General features: G+C 35.5%; 1 protein-coding gene across 1 annotated transcript; it reads right to left on the reverse strand.

Moving 5' to 3' along the window:
- Positions 1-14,381: 14,381 nt before the first annotated feature.
- Positions 14,382-17,234, reverse strand: LOC123895899. Its single transcript, XM_045946368.1, has 2 exons — positions 16,260-17,234; positions 14,382-16,184 (listed from the first exon to the last, which is right to left on the reverse strand). The coding sequence occupies exons 1-2, from the start codon at positions 17,232-17,234 to the stop codon at positions 14,382-14,384; spliced, it is 2,778 nt and encodes a 925-aa protein (XP_045802324.1).
- Between the last annotated feature and the right edge of the window lie 1,668 nt (positions 17,235-18,902).

Below are 18,902 nucleotides of genomic sequence, written 5' to 3' on the forward strand. Positions count from 1 at the left end.
ATTGACCATTTTTTGTTTATAGTATAGTAAGTTATAATGACAAAATTAACCTTAAAAATAAATTAAATGTTGGTTAATGTAGAATTTTTAAATGTAGAAAATGTAAATCCATAAATTAAATGTCCTCCATGCATAACGGCAGATATTAATTCTTCAAATTTTATGGGACATAAATAGTTGATAAATTTTCTCTAAGAATTTTAAATTAGAAACTAAAATCAAAACCTAAGTAATTATGTTAAAATTTACGATAACAATATTTTATCTACATAGATAGAGTGATTGTTTTATACTTATATTATATGATGAAAATTATGGTGAAAAAGTAGTCAAAATTCTACGCTTGTCTACATGGACGATAAGAAAATAATATTTTTCAAAATTTACATGCCATAGATACAATAGTAGTTATGAAACCGCGTTAAATATTTGCAAGTCAAGCTTATAAAAATAAAAATTTCAAGTCAACGATCCGAAACCTTTTCATTTTTTGCGGCAGGCGTTGGTGTTGGGTCACACACTTGTATTTATTCGGATAATTCATGGCGAAGCCTTTTTTGTGTAAGAAAGAGTTATGATAGGGCGGATTCTAACGTGGGTCGGTGAAACATGTCTCTCACGCCAACCTCATCATCGCCACACCACTGGCAACCTTCGTCTCCACTTCTTCGGCTGCTGTCTAACCCCCATCTTTATAGCTTCTTGTTTTTTATAACTCTGTTTTCATCATCTTCAAGTTTAGTTTTACATCATCATCTTCAAGTCTTGTCCAATTTTAACGCAAAAATGATAAAACCCAATGATGGGTTTTCTAAATTCAGATCCAGTTTCGTTTAGGTGAAATTAGGGTCTCTTTACCTTAAAACTTAGATAAAAAAACAAGTCTCAAAACGAACAACAACAACTTAGTGGCGGAAGGAAAAAACGCAGGTGGAGAATAAGGGGAAGTAATTACTAGAAAATTTAATACTAAGGTTGTTGCGGTTCAATGAAACACTCAAAATAGTTCTGTAAAAAAAATGAAACTCAAAATAGTTGAAACCCAGAAAAGTTATTGTGAAAATCCAGAAGAAACATTAAACTGCATGTGTATATCTTGTAGTTCATAAGGCAAGAGCTTGGGACTGAACTCACAGTCACAGCGATTGTAACAAAATGAGGGAGAAGATTGAAGAGATGAGGCGGTGAATCAAAAGGTTGAAGAAAGTGAAGTTGGGGTGTTGATTAATTGAGAATTTTTTTTTTTATAAATGAATGAATTGCGACTTTTTTAACCAACACATGGTTAATTATTAATTAATAATAATAATAATAATAATAATAATAATAATAATAATAATAATAATAATAATAATTAGTAAACGTACTGTAGCAACAATTTGCAGGTATCACATTGCAGCCGTTCTTTTATTTTTGAACACATCTAATGATTGAAAGTCACTCTTCATAGGTGAGAGATATGACTAGCTATCCCACGCTAGAATCCGCCTTATGATAGTTCGTTAAACATAAGCAAAACATTTACTTTTGTAGATACAGTTTAGCCAATTTTATGACTTATCTTATTATTTTAAGGAAAAGTCCGGCCAAATACAAATTTTAAAAGTTCTAAAAAAAATTAGTATTTTTTTGTTGTCAAGAAAAAATAAGCACTTTTTTTTTGTTACATTTTTATTTTAGTGAAGAAAAATAATGTATAAGGAGCATGAGATAAAGTTTAAAATAATCAACTTTATTTCAATTTGCACCTACTTTTATTGATGGTCTACCCATCGAATCCACACCGCGCCAATTTTTCTATTATTATTATTTTTTTTTTTGCATCGTTTCTCATCACAATTTTTGTGTGCTCATGAGTCATTGTTCACCTGGCTTGCCAATTTTATATTAGAGTTAGATAAATTAAACTACAGAAGCATAAGAAAGAGGATTAGAGGAGGCTCGCATGCATTGCGAGGTGTGCGACGGTATAGGGCCTCAAAATTTTGAGGGTCTCATCTCAAAAATTTGAGGTCCTATAATATTACTTATATATTACCTATAAAATATCATATGTATATTAATAGATTAATTTTTAGGTCATAAAATAATAGTTATATATTGTTAATGTTCATAAATATCATGAGTATATATCAATATATTAGTTATCTATACTTGTAAATATAGTTCTAGTCCATTTTAATCTTTGCATAAAATTTAATCTTAGATTATGATGTTCCTTTTTGACGTTATATTCAAAGATAATTATTTTGTATTTCTTGTTCCATTTAATTTAATGTAAGATTTAATATTGATAATTTATATGTTTACAAGAATTTTTTTTTTATATTATATGCAATTTAAATTGATAATTTTTTTAATTTTTTTTTATTAAGGGGTCACTTTTATATTTTGCACAGAGCCTCCTAAAACTCGGAGACGCCCTGAAGAGGATAGCATAAGCTTAAGCTTATGTGCAGGTTCTGATGGTCAAAATCTTGATTAGAGGTTGTAAGAAGCAAAACTTGTAAGAAAAATTGCTAACTTATCAAACCTTTGAACATAAATCCTTCACACAAAAATTTCATGTTATATTTCCCACATAAAGTACATAGTTTAATCAATCAAGGTTTAAGTTTTCAAAAAAAAAAAAAATTAACAGTCCAAGCAAGGTGGCATTTTATCATTATTGTATGCATAGGTACTAGAAAATAAAGGTATAGAATTGAAATAGATAAAGCGAAAACCCCCCATGCTTAAACTAAACTAAGCATTGTCCCCGGTGTTTGTAAGCAAAGAACAAAATGAAAATCGAAAATAAAATATAAGGGATTATGTACTCTCACTTGAACTTGCCTTTCTTCTTTGATTATCCTTGATGCTTATTGGTTTGGTTGGGGGGGGGGGGGTTGTGATGGTTTGATTTTGTGGAGTGTGGTTTGTGAGGAAGATAAAGGCAAGCTTTTTTTTTTTTTGTTGTTTAATTTTTATTTTTTTTTGGTTGTTTAATTTGATAGGATAGTAGTTGGCGCCGTCTACGGTGCGCACCCTTGATAGGCCGCGCACGGTGCGCATGCAAAAAAAACCGGATATTTCGGGAATATTCCATCACCGCATGTTTTTGTAAATTTAATAATAGTTACACTATTACAGGGTTAATGTCGGTATTTGACATCAATCTCAACTTTACCTTTCCAAAAATAACATGAAAAATTAGCAACAATTCTCACTGAAACTTGCAATTGCAATCGTTCGTTGAAGATCGACCGCAGAACAATGAATAACCAAGTTCGTGGTGAGGTCGTTGGTGACGCTGATGGTGCTGTTAGTGGCGAAGTTCGTGGTGAAGTCGTTGGTGACGCTGATGGTGCTGTTAGTGGCGAAGTTCGTGGTGAAGTCGTTGGTGACGCTGATGGTGCTGTTAGTGGCGAAGTTCGTGGTGAAGTCGTTGGTGACGCTGATGGTGCTGTTAGTGGCGAAGTTCGTGGTGCCGTCGACGGTGGTGTTGCTGGTGTCAGTTCAGCGCGCGATGAAGTAATGGATGCTTACTTTGTAAGTGCTAGTATGTATTTGTGCTTTTAACCGATAGTATATATTTGTTGTATTTTATATTGATGTAGTCATTTATTTATTTTTTAGCAAGCATTGAACGAGTTAACACAAGAGAATCCTTCTTATAGAGAACATTGTAGAGGTGATGAGGATAATATTGGAGACAATGACATTGGGTTTGATGCAGAAGATGACAATGTTGGTCACTCTGCAGATCATGATTATAATGATTATAATGATTATGAGGAAGATGATGAAAGCTTGGGGGGTGAACTTGACGGTGATGAAAGTTATTCTGATACCGACAATGAGTGGGAACATTTGGATGAAAGTGGGAACACGGTTGCCAACGATTTGGATGAAAATTCAGATATCGACAATGAGTGGACACATTTGGATGAAAATGCAGAGCAATTAGTCATAATTGATGGTGAGGAGGATGTTGTAAAGATTGATATGTTTAACTTGCACAATGAAGACGTTTCTAAGTTGCGATTTGGTAATTTGGAAGTTGCATACAAATTTTACTGTTGGTTTGCAAAGATGAACGGTTTTGCTGTTCGCAAAGGGCAAGATGTTAGAAATAAAGATGGAGTTCTTGTTCAAAAAACATTCGTTTGTAACCTAGAAGGCTACAGGAAAGACCGTCGCGATTTAACTGAAGTGACGCGCAAGCGTGGTCCGAAACACGAAACCAGGTGTGGTTGCAGTGCAAGACTTCGAGTGCATATTGATATAATTTCGGGTCTCTGGTACATTACTATTTTCAGTTTTGAGCACAATCATTATATGTTGACGGAGAAGCACTGTGGGCTATTGGTAGCACATAGGAAACTTACAAAATCAGATCAGATTCAAATTAAGAACTATGGTCAAGCTGGGATAAAGGTTGCTCAAATGATCGGTGCGTTTGCCAATGCTGCGGGAGGGTATGATAAGGTAGGGTTTTTGAAGAAGGATTTGCACAATCAAATTCAAAGACAAAGAAAAGAAACGTCTTCTGATGCTAAAGGTGCTGTTAAGTACCTTCTAGGTCTTAGGACTAAAGATCCATTGATGTTCGTTGCACACACGGTCGATGCTTGTGGTAGGTTGCAAAGATTATTTTGGTGTGATGGAGAAAGCCAAAAGAATTATGAGGTTTTTGGTGATGTGTTGGCATTCGATGCTACATATAACAAAAATAAATACAGGTGCCCGTTTGTTGTATTTTCCGGTGTCAACCACCATAATCAGACAATTATCTTTGCCACTGCTGTAGTTTCTAATGAGGTTGAAGGCACATATGTGTGGTTGTTGGAGCAATTTTTGCTTGCGATGAAAGGCAAGGCCCCTGTTTCTGTAATAACAGACGGTGATGTAGCTATGAGGAATGCAATAAGGAGAGTATGTCCTAATAGTTATCATAGGTTATGTGCTTGGCATCTTCTTCGAAATGCCATGTCTAACATTGGTAACCTAGAGTTCATTCCATACTTGAAAAAATGCATGCTTGGCGATAACGATGTTTGGAAATTTGAGAAACTGTGGAATGAAATGATAGATAAGTTTGGGCTTCAAGACAACAGTTGGATCAAAGAATTGTACCAGAAAAAGAAGATGTGGTCAACAGCCCATATTAGGGGGCATTTTTTTGCAGGAATACGAACGACGTCGCGGTGTGAAGCATTTCACAGTCACATGGGTCAGTTTGTCCACTCAAAGATGAATATGACTGATTTTGTGAAGCAGTTTAATAGATGTGTATGTTATTTTCGCTTCAGGGAGGTGGAGGCGGATTTTCATTCACAATATGGAAATGCTGTCTTGCAGACCCCTCTAAGGTCACTCGAGAGGTCTGCATCAAAACAATTCACACATGAGATTTTCTGCTTGGTACGTTCTGTACTAAAAAAGGTTTCCCTGATATCATTATGTGACACTCAAGAGATGGCATCCTTTTCAATTTATTCTGTGACGAAGTATCAAGACGAAGGACATGTTTGCCGTGTATCTCACAGTCCATCAAACAATGAATTTAAATGTTCTTGTCTTAGAATGGAATCAATTGGAATTCCTTGTGAACACATCGTGGCAATTATGGTATATCTTGATACTGTTGAATTCCCGACTAATCTTGTGTTGAATCGATGGTCTAAATTTGCAAAGGACTCAATTCGTGGTAATGTTAACGATGGTTCACATTACTGGGATTCACATTTGGTTGCGAGACATGCCAATTTGGTGCATCTTAGCAAGGAAGTTTCCGATTTGGCTTACAAGGATGTTGATGATTATAAAAACTATTTGGATTATCTAACCAATGAAATCACGAGGCTTAAATCAAAGTACGTTGGTGATAACGGTCCTGTGAATTTAAATGGTCCGGTCGAAGTTGATAACATATTGAACCCTTCCTATGCAAGAAGCAAAGGCGGTGGACCCAGTTCCAACAACACTACAGCTGGGAGAAGCAGGCGTCCAGGAACATGTGGCGGATGCTCCCAAGTTGGACACAACATAAGATCTTGTCCTAACCTGGCTGAAGATGGAGAATTTCCTGCAGCCAGTTCTGTTCAATCAATGTCTGTACGGTTAAGCGGTAACAATTACGAAGGCTACGTCAACACCAGATAGGAGCTCTCTGGATGCAATCTTGTAGGTAATGTGTGTAACTACTATTCCGTGTTGGGTTACCGTTTTGTTATTTATAATTGTTCCTTCCTGTTTGTTAGCACTTGCCGGTTGTTATACATTAGTGTAATTTGTTACCGTGCCGATGCACGGGATTAATTAACAATACTAGTTAGTTAATGAATTTCAACACGCTTATTCGACCGGTAGTAAGAATGATTAATTTTTGTTAGAAATCATTAAAAATTCATAGTTGTTACAGACACATTATGCATAACCATAAATAAATAAACTTCCAAATAAGACCAACTAATTATAAGTTAACAAACACAATGACCCTATGTCAGATTTCATAACAAAGGCATAAAGATGAGATTAATCATCAACAGAGTATATCATAACTTATACTTCTCTTGAGTGGAGGTCTTGTACATAATCATACATATCATGCCCAACATATTGGTATATCCTTTAGGTTCTTTTTGGGGGTCGCCTTTTTTTGGATCACTTAGCTATAAAATCCTATCCAAACTTGAAAAAGTACTAATACAAATCATTAATAATAAATCATAACTACTATAGTTGCCCGACCTAAAAAAGTACTAATACGATAAGATAATCGTCAATATTTAATCATTAATACCAATCAAACAAAACCACGTCTACGATATTCACCGCAATCATGCGAATCTGCCAAATCCATCTCAACAACCTTAATATCAAAGACAATCTTAAATTCCTTTCCTCCAGATCGCTGTCCGATTCTAACGCAATTTTCAAAAATATACGGTGAAACATAATTAGCTAAATCATTACTTATGGGTAAATTTGCCAACCTTTGAAACAAACCGACAGAAAATAATTGCACATTTTTAGTGACAATGAAAAGAGGAAGGCCGAACTTGTATTTATATATTGGGGATACAATAAAATCACTTTCAGTTGGTATAGGTTGGAGTCCAGACAGAGGTTGAACATAAAGTTTATAGAACCCTTGAACATGAAGCTCTATTGTTACTAATTTTTCATGAAAACATTTGTCTGATACTGGTATAGTGGTTTCTGCCATCATTGTGTGGGTATAGGTTTTGCTAGGGATTTTAAGCTTCGATAGATCTAAACGATGAAGTGGATTTGGGTTTGGGGAGTTATTTGAGCTAGATGCCATTGATTGAAACTGAAAATGATAATAAAACCAACCTGGCTATTTTTCACAAGTTTGTTTCTTGCGTATCATCTCAAGTGTGGATAGGAAGCCATTTTATAGGTAATATAAACCAATATTTACTGTTGTTACATCCTGTAGCTGTACAGTTAAAATATGTGTTGGAAATATGTAGTATACTTATTACTTTCTCGAAAAGGAACTAAATCAGGAGACAGGGAATCTTACTATTAGCCATATGTAGTATACAAAAACCTCATAAAATGTGACAATTCATTTCCTGACAAGATTCCCGTTAATACCCTTTTAGTTGTATTAGATTTAATGAATGTAATATATTCTGGCTATGCATCAATATGGAAAGGAAATTTTAAATTGTTTATATATTAGCTCACACAAAATAATGGGCCTATAAAAGTGTTAGTGGCCCATCCAAAAACTCACCCATACCAGGTCTACATCCACACCCAAAATAATGGGTCTCAAAAATTAATGCTAGTACCATTAAACATGAAGTGCCCATCATACTATATATATAGTGCACACAAAATAATGGGCCTATAAAAGTCTTAGTGGCCCATCCAAAAACTCACCCATACCAGGTCTACATCCACATCCAAACTAATGGGTCTCAAAAATTAATGCTAGTACCATACATGAAGTGCCCATCATACTATATATATAGTGCACACAAAATAATGGGCCTATAAAAGTCTTAGTGGCCCGTCCAAAATAATGCTAGTACCATTAAACATGAAGTGCCCTTCAAAATACCATACATAATTACTTTTGCTTCCCACATACCCCTCGTCCTCGTCACTGATCATCTTCTGCAGTTACTTGATGCCAATACATCCTCGCCCGTTGTATCAAACTGTTGCTAACCTCATTGTGGTTGCCAAGCAAGACTCTCATTGTCACAATCATTCTGGTCACATTCTCATCCAGCTAGCATAACACGTTATTTGGTTAGTAATTAAATAACAAGTTCAGGAACAAGTATTTGACAACGCACATTTATTTTAATTCATTATCAGTTTGAATGTGTTTGTTTGTGGAACCAAATAAGAACATTCAGATAGGAACCACATAGCTGTGTTTGACTGTGTTTGCTTGACCTTACTATAATTTTGAGTTTAAGTTTATGGGCGGCATGAAAAACAAATTATATCAAACGCAAATGTGTACTTATTAAAACTGATAACTGACTTTAATTTGTGTGTTGTAAATGCAGCATGGTATACAGGTAGTTAACGTGTGTTAATCCATGGCACCATGTTGTTGCAAAGCATATCTTACAGAGGAATTGGATTGTACTACTTGTTCATACTCAAAGGCATATCATGGTAAACCATAATGATATCAAATGCATATGTTATTCCACGTTCTGAATTAAAGTTTGGTTTTTCAAAACATAACAACTTTACAAGAGAAAGATAATTTACCAATCCAATTGCGTTGCTCGTAAAACTGTTTTGCATATTGAGCCACTCCACAACCCATAGTCCAGAAGCATCACTACATTTTGAACATATAACATTAACACCATAATTATACCAATTTCATTATAATTTTGTACATTTACTGACTAAATACTTGTTCCCAAGGTTAGGCACACCTCTAGCCTCCACGATGTCCCACCTCCCAAAATCTGCCAGTCCACAGAAGGTATAGTAATCGGGATATACTTTGTCAATCAGTTTGGAAAGTGCCTTGCTCTAAACAAAGAAAATATGAAGGTTACACATGTATCTTACATAATCCATATAAAATTTCTGTTAGGTGTTGTGACTCCAAAAGGATACTGCTTAAACTCCAACGAGCACCAGTGCTTTTCACCATTGTTACCAACTAGCCTGACCCGGCCAAGCATTGTGTTCCACAGATAATCTCCCAGATCGTATGGTAATGTCTGAAACGAACGAAACAAACCATTAAAACAAATTTAACAACTATATCTGTTTAATTCATTAAACGTTCTTAGCAAAAATTGAACAATATAACACAAAACTCAGAAACTTACCAAAATCGGATTAACTTCAGGATCCTCTGTGATAGTAACTTTAAATGTCACAGCCTTTCGAAGCGCTCGACTTTTCGAATGCCACGTTGGGAACTGTGCAGGAGTAATCTTTTCGGGTGACACAAAGATCTGAAAGGAACTTGAACCTATGTATTTGAATAATACCGAATGATGACCTTGTAAACCATACATTTCCCTAAGCTCCGTCCACCCTTTTGTAAGCCTGGGAACTTCATCATCATCGTTGAACTCAACGACTTTTTGAACCCCACTTCCGGTTGAATCTAACAGACGCCATTCTTTCCCTAACTCTTGTTTGTATTCTCTGTAAAAATCCGGTTCAACTTCGCCCTTGACCTAACGTTACAACATAAATGGAAACAAATTTAAAATAAAACTTAAATTTAAGTTATTATATCTGGAAAAAAAAAAGACACAACAATGTTAACACATCATCGTTGTGGTTAGTTTTTTAATCGAAGGATTTTGTATTTTTATTACTCCATAATGGTTTTTCTCTTTTAAAACGCATATTAAACATCAGGGTACTTACCTCTCCTTCGACATGCACTGTACTGAAAAAACTTATGGCTGGACGAACAGAAGATTCGGCACGGTGTTCCGCCATTTTTCAAAGGTTTGTTTGCTGGGTTGGTAGACGCCTTAGACTTGTCTGTTGTTGATCAGATGGAAGTGAAGAGAAATTGATTAATTGTGGGAAGTGAAGAGATATCAATGACATATATATGGGGTTAATCACTACCATCAAGGGACGCGTGTTTCTAAGGAATATGGTTGGTTTCGGAGTTAATACCCAACTTCGTCAATCGGTGTAGTGAGTGGGGAAATGGATTTCTTGCTGTTACAGCTAAGGACCGTTCGATCTGAATCAGTGGCTGACATTTAATAGAGAAAGATTAATCACAGACGTTCGATCAAAATTCACTGGCTGTGATTTAAAACAATGGAAAAATGTGTTAATATCAACAGCAGTAAATATGGGTCCGTGAGTGGGGTATGACGCGTCAATTATTGCCTTGCCTCGGTAGACGATGGGTTGGCTTTGTTCAGTGCTTACCCATCGATCTAGGCCATTGATTTATCATCGGACGGTTTGTATTACATAAACATTAAAATAATCATGACCATTGATTGACATCCAACGGCTGCTGCTGTAACTGCGTTGACGCAGTTACAGCAGAAAATCTGCTTCCTACCCACACCGGCCCATCTATAACTGTAGCAAATCCAGATCCGGCCCATCCCATAATCAATTTTGTTAAGTTTTTTTAAAAAAATATAAATATATTTTATCAATAATTTTAAAGTTATATATATATATATATATATATATATATATATATATATATATATATATATATATATATATATATATATATATATCAGGGGCCGGTTCCGATATTTTGGAGGCCCGAACAAATAATCAAAATGGACCCATAATAATAAAAAAAAAAAAAACATTATTTATTTAAAAATTGCAACTTAATTTTATAAATGAATTCGTTTTTTACAAATAAATAATAAAATGTAGTTTTATTTAAAAAGGAAAAAGAAAATAAGGTAGTTAAGTTATATATAAATTATGGTAGATTCTAAGGTGAGGTTTAAACGGAGCAGTTAAGGCTCTTTGACTGTTCATCACGTGTCTTTGTCCGTTATTTTGTTTTCATTTTTATTATTAATTATACTATATATGGAGTAGATAGTAGTAAGTATCACCATATTGTTTTTCCAACACCGTTTTCTTTGATCCAAAACCAACAACTTGATCAACCTCTGATTCTTCATCTTCATAAGTTCATATACCTTTTAAAACATAAACTTCAATTCAACTAGTACAAATTTGGTACCCAGCCTCTAACCCCAAAACTTGATTGTAAAACCTCAACCTAAGAGTCTTCATTACCTCCAGTCTTTCTTCTTAGTTGTTCCTACTACCACGCTACCATATATGTTGCCAGAGATGTTGTCGCTGGAGTTTAACCTACTGCTTTACAAGTCAATCGCTTCTTTTTGTGTTTATCATCGACTGTAATTTCTTTGATTAATGAGGTAACAAACTTCTATCTTAAAATTTCATTATTTGTTAATGTAATATATGTTTCTTATCAAGCAATTGTTTTCAAATAATTTAATATTTATTTTTAAAAATTTAAATATTGAAGTGATTTACATTTTAAAAATTTACATTAAGACTCTGATGTTGGAGTTTTATAGACAAGTTTTGGGGTTAGAGTATTTATTTACATAGTTGTTAATTTAATTTCTTATGAAGACATGCTTACTTTGGGATTTAATGCTCATCAGCAATCTACTGATTAATTTTTGTCTTTTTACACGTTTTTAACATGTGCTATCGATTATATTGAGTATTAATTATTAGCGGCTAGGGCTAGCCGCCAGTAGAGCTGGGTATGCGATCGTAGATATATTTTTAAAAACAATAAATATCTTGATAATCTTAAAAAACAATAAATATCTTTTTTTAAAAATAGTATTTTTAAAAACGATCATTACAATCAAAATTAGATTTTCATATATTTGTTCTTTTATTTTCATAAAAAAAAGGTCATTATGCAAAAACTAATCTAACGGTTAATATATTTGTTCTTAATCGTCATCTCTCTCCTTTAGACATTTGTTTTCTGGCTCTGTCTCTGGTGCGCATGACATATGAGCCTCGCACCGTACGCAGACAATAAAAACCGGATATTAATGGTATATTCTCGCACGTGTATTTCACTTGGTCTTATTTTTTATTTTATGTTACTCATTTTGTATTCTTTCAGTTTTATTTCTATTTTATATTTATGGGTTTGTTGATCGCTGTCGTATGCGGTCAAAAATAATTGAATTTTGTAAAATGTAGTACAAGGTAAGTTAACCTTGGTCGTCTCACAAGGACTCTTAAAATCAGTTTATCAATATTATAATCAAGTAAGAATTGTAAAAAAAAAGGGGTTTAGGTTTGGTTTCAATGATTAGAAACGAAGAAAGTAAGTTGATTTAGAAACAGTTGTGAGAAACAGATTAATCTACTGCTCGGAGATTTCAGACTTATCATCGATCGTTATATTATCAGTCCCTAAGCGGATTTAATTCTCTTTTGATTATAGAAACGATTAACAAGCGTATTCGATTCTATATGAATTATATTCCTTTTGTTAGATACCGAATTAAGCAAACGGTATACCGAATTAAGCAAACGGTTAAGAACACGTGAATTAACGAATAAGCTAAGTTAAACACGATTACCTTAAGAAATAGAAATCAATCAAAACTAACAATCATGTATATGAAACTTGAATTAAGCAAACAAGAACAAGAACATAATTGAAAAGAATTAAATAAAACTGAATAATATAAATAACCTCAAGGTCTTGGAGAAATCCCCTTACAGCAGATCAACCCTAGTGGTTTAGCAAGCCATAGAATACTAGAGGCTACAAGAGGTTCTCAAAAACTGGAATGAATAAAATATGAGAGACTAAGGCTCTATTTATAGGCTTTTTCGACTTAATTTCTAAGCAGCATCGTGGTACGTTGGATTGATCGTGGCGCGATGGGATGGCTGCTTGGTCCTCAAGATTTGCAGATTCTGTGCAGATTTTTTCCATTCTCATCGTGGTACGATATAACCCATCGTGGCACGACGTAAACTTCGGAATTTGAATTTCGCTCCAACATCAAAGTTGTATCTCTTTGTCTTAGCTTTCCAACGCATGCTCGCAAGCCTCAATCCGATACTCGTAGCTCCAGTTATGGCCTGCAGAGTGAGAAGAGGTCAAACTGCTGTTTATTTATGAAATAAGTGTGAAAACAAAATAAAAGCAAAACTATCCTAAACTTAGGAAACTCATTGAAAACGCTAGAAATAAGTGGAGAAATCATATAAATTTTGTATCATAAGATAGAAGAAAGTGCATTATAAATACACTGATCAAATACCCCCACACTTATTCTTTTGCTCTCCTGAGCAAAACTCAAGCTTAAAGGCTCAAATTTTTTTATTTCATTCCCTTTTTTTTTTTTTTTTCTTTTTAGATAGATAATAAGTCATGATACAACGTCACAAGCAATCAACACATTCTAAGATTCAAGTTCAAACTATGGATTGTTTTTCAAAGATTGGCATAACTCCCGTATATCAACCGTCAATGATAATCAAGCGTGTGTGTGTGTACTGCCTATTACTGTCAACCAGAGTCATGACATGATCCTTCTTGAAAACTACACAGTCAGGATACTAAGCTGTCTTTTCTTTCCTACAACTCAGAGTTTGAGTTCGGATTTCAGCTTGGGGGAAGCTACGCTTTTCTTGTTCTCACAGGCTTTTTGATTTTTATACGCAAGGATACTACTTAAGTTCATTTTAGTTATGCTTTAGGTGCTACTCTACCTTTTCACCTGACGGGATCTCACTTGTAATGAGTCCAACCTGTTACTCCGAATAGAGCACCCTACACAGTATTTGTTCCTCCAGTTTCGGGCACAGGAACTTAACATATTCATTATTGTTCCTCCAGTTTCGGGCACAGGAACTTATTCTATAATTAATTTTTTTTTTTATTGTGTAGTATCCCATCATTTAATCTAGCCATGATCCTACAATCAAGTAATCCAGCTTTCCCTCAAACTTAGTCCTAATCATACCTCTTTATCATATTCTATACTCAGACAACTTAGGATAATGACTGTGTATTTTAAAGATTTATCAAGCCACTACTAAGTTTGCATGTTTTTCAGCAGTTGTGCATTAAGGTGCAAAGATCATCATATCAAGCATGAAAACAAGAATTTCCAAAAATTTCACCAATCCTACAGCTATATTGCTCTAGTCTTAAAACATGTAACTACTCATAACAATTGCATGCATGCTAAATTTATTTTTATTTTATTATTGTTATATTTTTTTAATTGACAGAAAAATAAAATAAATAAATGTTCCCCCCACACTTAAAACAGACATTGTCCGCAATGTATAACAATAAGCATAAAGTGAGAAAAGGAAGGAACACACCCGAGGAGCTAAGCTGTAGCAGCTGGAAAGTCCATGTCTGGCGGTTTTGGTGGAGGCCTTTCTGCACTACGAACACATGAAACAAGAAAAAGCAAATACCACGTGAACTTGTATAATAGTACAAAATATGGTTGACCTGCAATAACAAAAACGTGGAAAACAGAGAAGCCAAATTGAGCTTGTGAGTCAGATAAAATAGGTGGGAGAGATGCATAGATTGTGAAGAACAACTGATTGTCGCGTGGCTTAATCAGAGGCTCCACCAACAATTTTTCTACTATAGGCAATAGTTGCTTCCGACTAAAATCCACATTTTTGGTGTCAACTTCAAGAGTTATTGAATTTGTTTGAATTTCTGCACAAGTGGTTGTCAGCATCAAAATGTCTTCACCTAAAATAGCTGCATTGATCTCAAGACAAACATTACAAATACCACATTCACAAGAAAAAATTTCAGCAGATTGATCTATTCCAAGAGCAGCATATAATTCATCTAGATCAGATTGAACTTTGGACTCTTGTGGTATCGTGGAGGAGCCACCAAGAATGTCAATGTTTGCAACAGTGATTGTGTTAGAAGTGCCAGTGTATGTGCTAATAGTGTCAGTGCTATTAGTAGCAACATGATTGTCATTAATTTTAGCATACACAGAACAAATTTCAATATTAGTGCTGTCCTGACCAGTGAAAGTGTCATCAAAACCAACAATAGATGGAAAACCATTAATAAACTCATCAGCGCACTCATTATCTATCAACCCATCAAATAGATCTAATGCAAAGACAGAGTGTTCTTCATGCGGGTGTTTCATAGCATCAAATAAGTTGAAGCGGATAACACGATTCCCAAATGCCATTGAAAGTGTCCCTGCATAAGCATCAATTTTAGCTCTAGCGGTCCTCATGAATGGCCTTCCTAGAATGAGGGTTCCTTTACTGGAACTTGTTTCTCTTTCCATGTCGAGGATGTAGAAATCTGCAGGAAAGATTAGATCATTAACTTTAACAAGCACATCCTCGATAATACCCTTAGGGCGGGTGATGCTTCTATTTGCAAGCTGAATGACAAGACCTGTAGGCTGCAAGGGACCAAGGGAAAGAGAGTTATATATAGATGTAGGCATAACATTTATGGAGGAGCCTAAGTCCAACATGCAACTTCCGAATTCGGTAGTGCCTGTGGTACAAGGGACAGTAAAGACTCCAAGATCTTCACATTTCTCGGGCAAGTCTGTCTGATGTATGATTGCAGAGACATTCCTACTCATATTAACTCTCGAGTTCCCTTTTAGTTTCCTCTTGTTTGTGCACATCTCCTTGAGGAGTTTGGCATATTTCGGGATTTGTTTGATAGCCTCAAGGAGAGGGATGTTTACTTCAACTTTCTTAAAAACATCCAAGATCTCCCTATCCATGTCGAACTGATGCTCCCTTTTGCTTTTGACAGCTCTTTGAGGGAAGGGAAGTGGTATGGACTGCTCCTCATCTTCATCAAGTTCAGGGGTAGGTGTGGGTGCAAGTGTAGGAGTTGACTTATTTTTATTATTTTTATCATTTTTTTCTCCACTGTTATCTACACTTGCTTCTACTGCTGCGTCGACTTCCTTGCCAGACCTAAGAGTGATTGCACTAACATTTGGGTTAGGTACGGTTTGGTCAGGGAGGTTCCTGGAGCTCTGAGTTTGCATTTGGTTCATAGTAGTCACTAGTTGTCCGACCTGTGTTTTCAGATCGTTCATGGATGCATTTGTTGTCTGTATTTGCGCGGCCAATTGCTTGACTATGTCTTCTAGTGAAGATCCAGAAGTAGCCACTGCTGGTGGTGGCATGTTTTGAGCAGGTTGGGGAAGGGGTGACTGTAACTGTTGTTGTGCGGGTGGATTCCCATACTGCAAGTTTGGATGGTTTCTCCAGTTGGGATGATATCTATTAGTGGAAAGGTCAGGAGCATTGTATCTATTTTGGTTGTTGCCTTGATTGTACACATTTGCTGCGTATGCTTGAGGCAACTCAGTTATGGATTCATCTTGTAGGATGGGACATATATCTGTCGGGTGCTCAGGGGAGGTGCAAATGCCACAAACTCTTCCTACAGTCCGGGTCTTTCCTAATGCCAACTGCTTCACTAGAGAGGTAAGCTCGTCAAGTCTGATTTCTATAGCCTTGTTGGGAGGGGAGGCTTGAATTTCATTCACTCCTTTTGTCAGAACCACAGAATTGCTTCTAGTGGTGAATTGTTGGGAGTTGAGAGACATGTTCTCAATGAGAGCCTTCGCTGCAGCGGGTGTCTTATCGACAAGGGCTCCGCCACTAGCAGCATCTAAGATATTCCTATCCATGGGTAATAGTCCTTCGTAGAAGTACTGGATAAGTAGCTGCTCAGATATCTGGTGTTGGGGGCAGCTGGACACTAATTGTTTGAATCGTTCCCAGTATTCAGAAAGTGACTCGCTGTCACATTGTCTGATGCCGCATATATCCTTTCTTATGGATGCGGCCCTAGAAGCAGGGAAGTATTTCTCTAGGAAAAGCTTTTTAAGATCAGTCCAGCTTGCAACAGTGTTTGGCTGAAGGTAGTATAACCAGTCCTTCGCAGCTCCTTGGAGTGAGAAAGGGAAGGCTCTTAGCTTGATATGGTCTTCGGTGATTCCTTCAGGTCTCAAGGGTGTAGAGCACACGACCTGAAATTCCTTCAGATGCCTATGGGGGTCTTCACCGGAAAGACCGCTAAACTTGGGCAACAGGTGTATTAGGCCCGGCTTTAATTCGAAAGCCACAGCAACATTAGGGTATTCAATACAAAGTGAATTATAATTAATGTCAGGTGCTGCAAGCTCCCTTAAAGTCTTTTGGTCAGCCATGGTGTAATTGTTTAAATTAGAATCAGAAGAAGAAATTCAACCGAAAATGGAAATTCGATCGAGACGAGATTAGAAAAATATAAAAATATGACTAAAAATCTAATAAAATCAAATAAAGATTTTTCAAATTTTTTTGGATTTTTTTGAAATTACGAAAATAGTAATAAATTAAAATAAAATAGAAAAACAATGAATTTGAGATTTTTGAGGTGGCGTCTCCTATTTTTTCAAAAAATAGGAGATTCTGATTTATTTATTTTTTTCGATGAGGCAGCACAATGGGAAATTAATTCGGAAACAAATTTCAGAAACTGCCTTTTTTATTTTTTTAGATTTTTTTTGAAAATTTGATTTTTTTTTTTTTGTGTGTGTAAGGGTCAAATTGTCCAGCAAATAGCAACTACAGGGGTTCCCAGGTAAGGGAGGTGGATCGAGGATCGCTTAAGTACCAAGCCTTTCCTAGCCAGAATTCCCGTAGGTACAAGAATGCAAGAACACACGACCAAAACACAAAAATATTAATTTACGAAAATAATATTGATTGAAATCGACAAAGAGTCCCCGGCAACGGCGCCAATTTGATCGCTGTCGTATGCGGTCAAAAATAATTGAATTTTGTAAAATGTAGTACAAGGTAAGTTAACCTTGGTCGTCTCACAAGGACTCTTAAAATCAGTTTATCAATATTATAATCAAGTAAGAATTGTAAAAAAAAAAAGGGGTTTAGGTTTGGTTTCAATGATTAGAAACGAAGAAAGTAAGTTGATTTAGAAACAGTTGTGAGAAACAGATTAATCTACTGCTCGGAGATTTCAGACTTATCATCGATCGTTATATTATCAGTCCCTAAGCGGATTTAATTCTCTTTTGATTATAGAAACGATTAACAAGCGTATTCGATTCTATATGAATTATATTCCTTTTGTTAGATACCGAATTAAGCAAACGGTATACCGAATTAAGCAAACGGTTAAGAACACGTGAATTAACGAATAAGCTAAGTTAAACACGATTACCTTAAGAAATAGAAATCAATCAAAACTAACAATCATGTATATGAAACTTGAATTAAGCAAACAAGAACAAGAACATAATTGAAAAGAATTAAATAAAACTGAATAATATAAATAACCTCAAGGTCTTGGAGAAATCCCCTTACAGCAGATCAACCCTAGTGGTTTAGCAAGCCATAGAATACTAGAGGCTACAAGAGTTTCTCAAAAACTGGAATGAATAAAATATGAGAGACTAAGGCTCTATTTATAGGCTTTTTCGACTTAATTTCTAAGCAGCATCGTGGTACGTTGGATTGATCGTGGCGCGATGGGATGGCTGCTTGGTCCTCAAGATTTGCAGATTCTGTGCAGATTTTTTCCATTCTCATCGTGGTACGATATAACCCATCGTGGCACGACGTAAACTTCGGAATTTGAATTTCGCTCCAACATCAAAGTTGTATCTCTTTGTCTTAGCTTTCCAACGCATGCTCGCAAGCCTCAATCCGATACTTGTAGCTCCAGTTATGGCCTGCAGAGTGAGAAGAGGTCAAACTGCTGTTTATTTATGAAATAAGTGTGAAAACAAAATAAAAGCAAAACTATCCTAAACTTAGGAAACTCATTGAAAACGCTAGAAATAAGTGGAGAAATCATATAAATTTTGTATCAT

Source organism: Trifolium pratense, linkage group LG7, assembly GCF_020283565.1.
Source record: "Trifolium pratense cultivar HEN17-A07 linkage group LG7, ARS_RC_1.1, whole genome shotgun sequence".
Lineage (NCBI taxonomy): Eukaryota > Viridiplantae > Streptophyta > Magnoliopsida > Fabales > Fabaceae > Trifolium > Trifolium pratense.

Coding starts and splice junctions, on each gene's coding strand:
- LOC123895899 (XM_045946368.1), bottom strand. CDS start 17,234: ATGGCTGACCAAAAGACTTTAAGGGAGCTTGCAGCACCTGACATTAAT. Junction 16,185..16,259: donor ACCATCCAAACTTGCAGTAT/GGGAATCCACCC, acceptor CCACCAGCAGTG/GCTACTTCTGGATCTTCACT.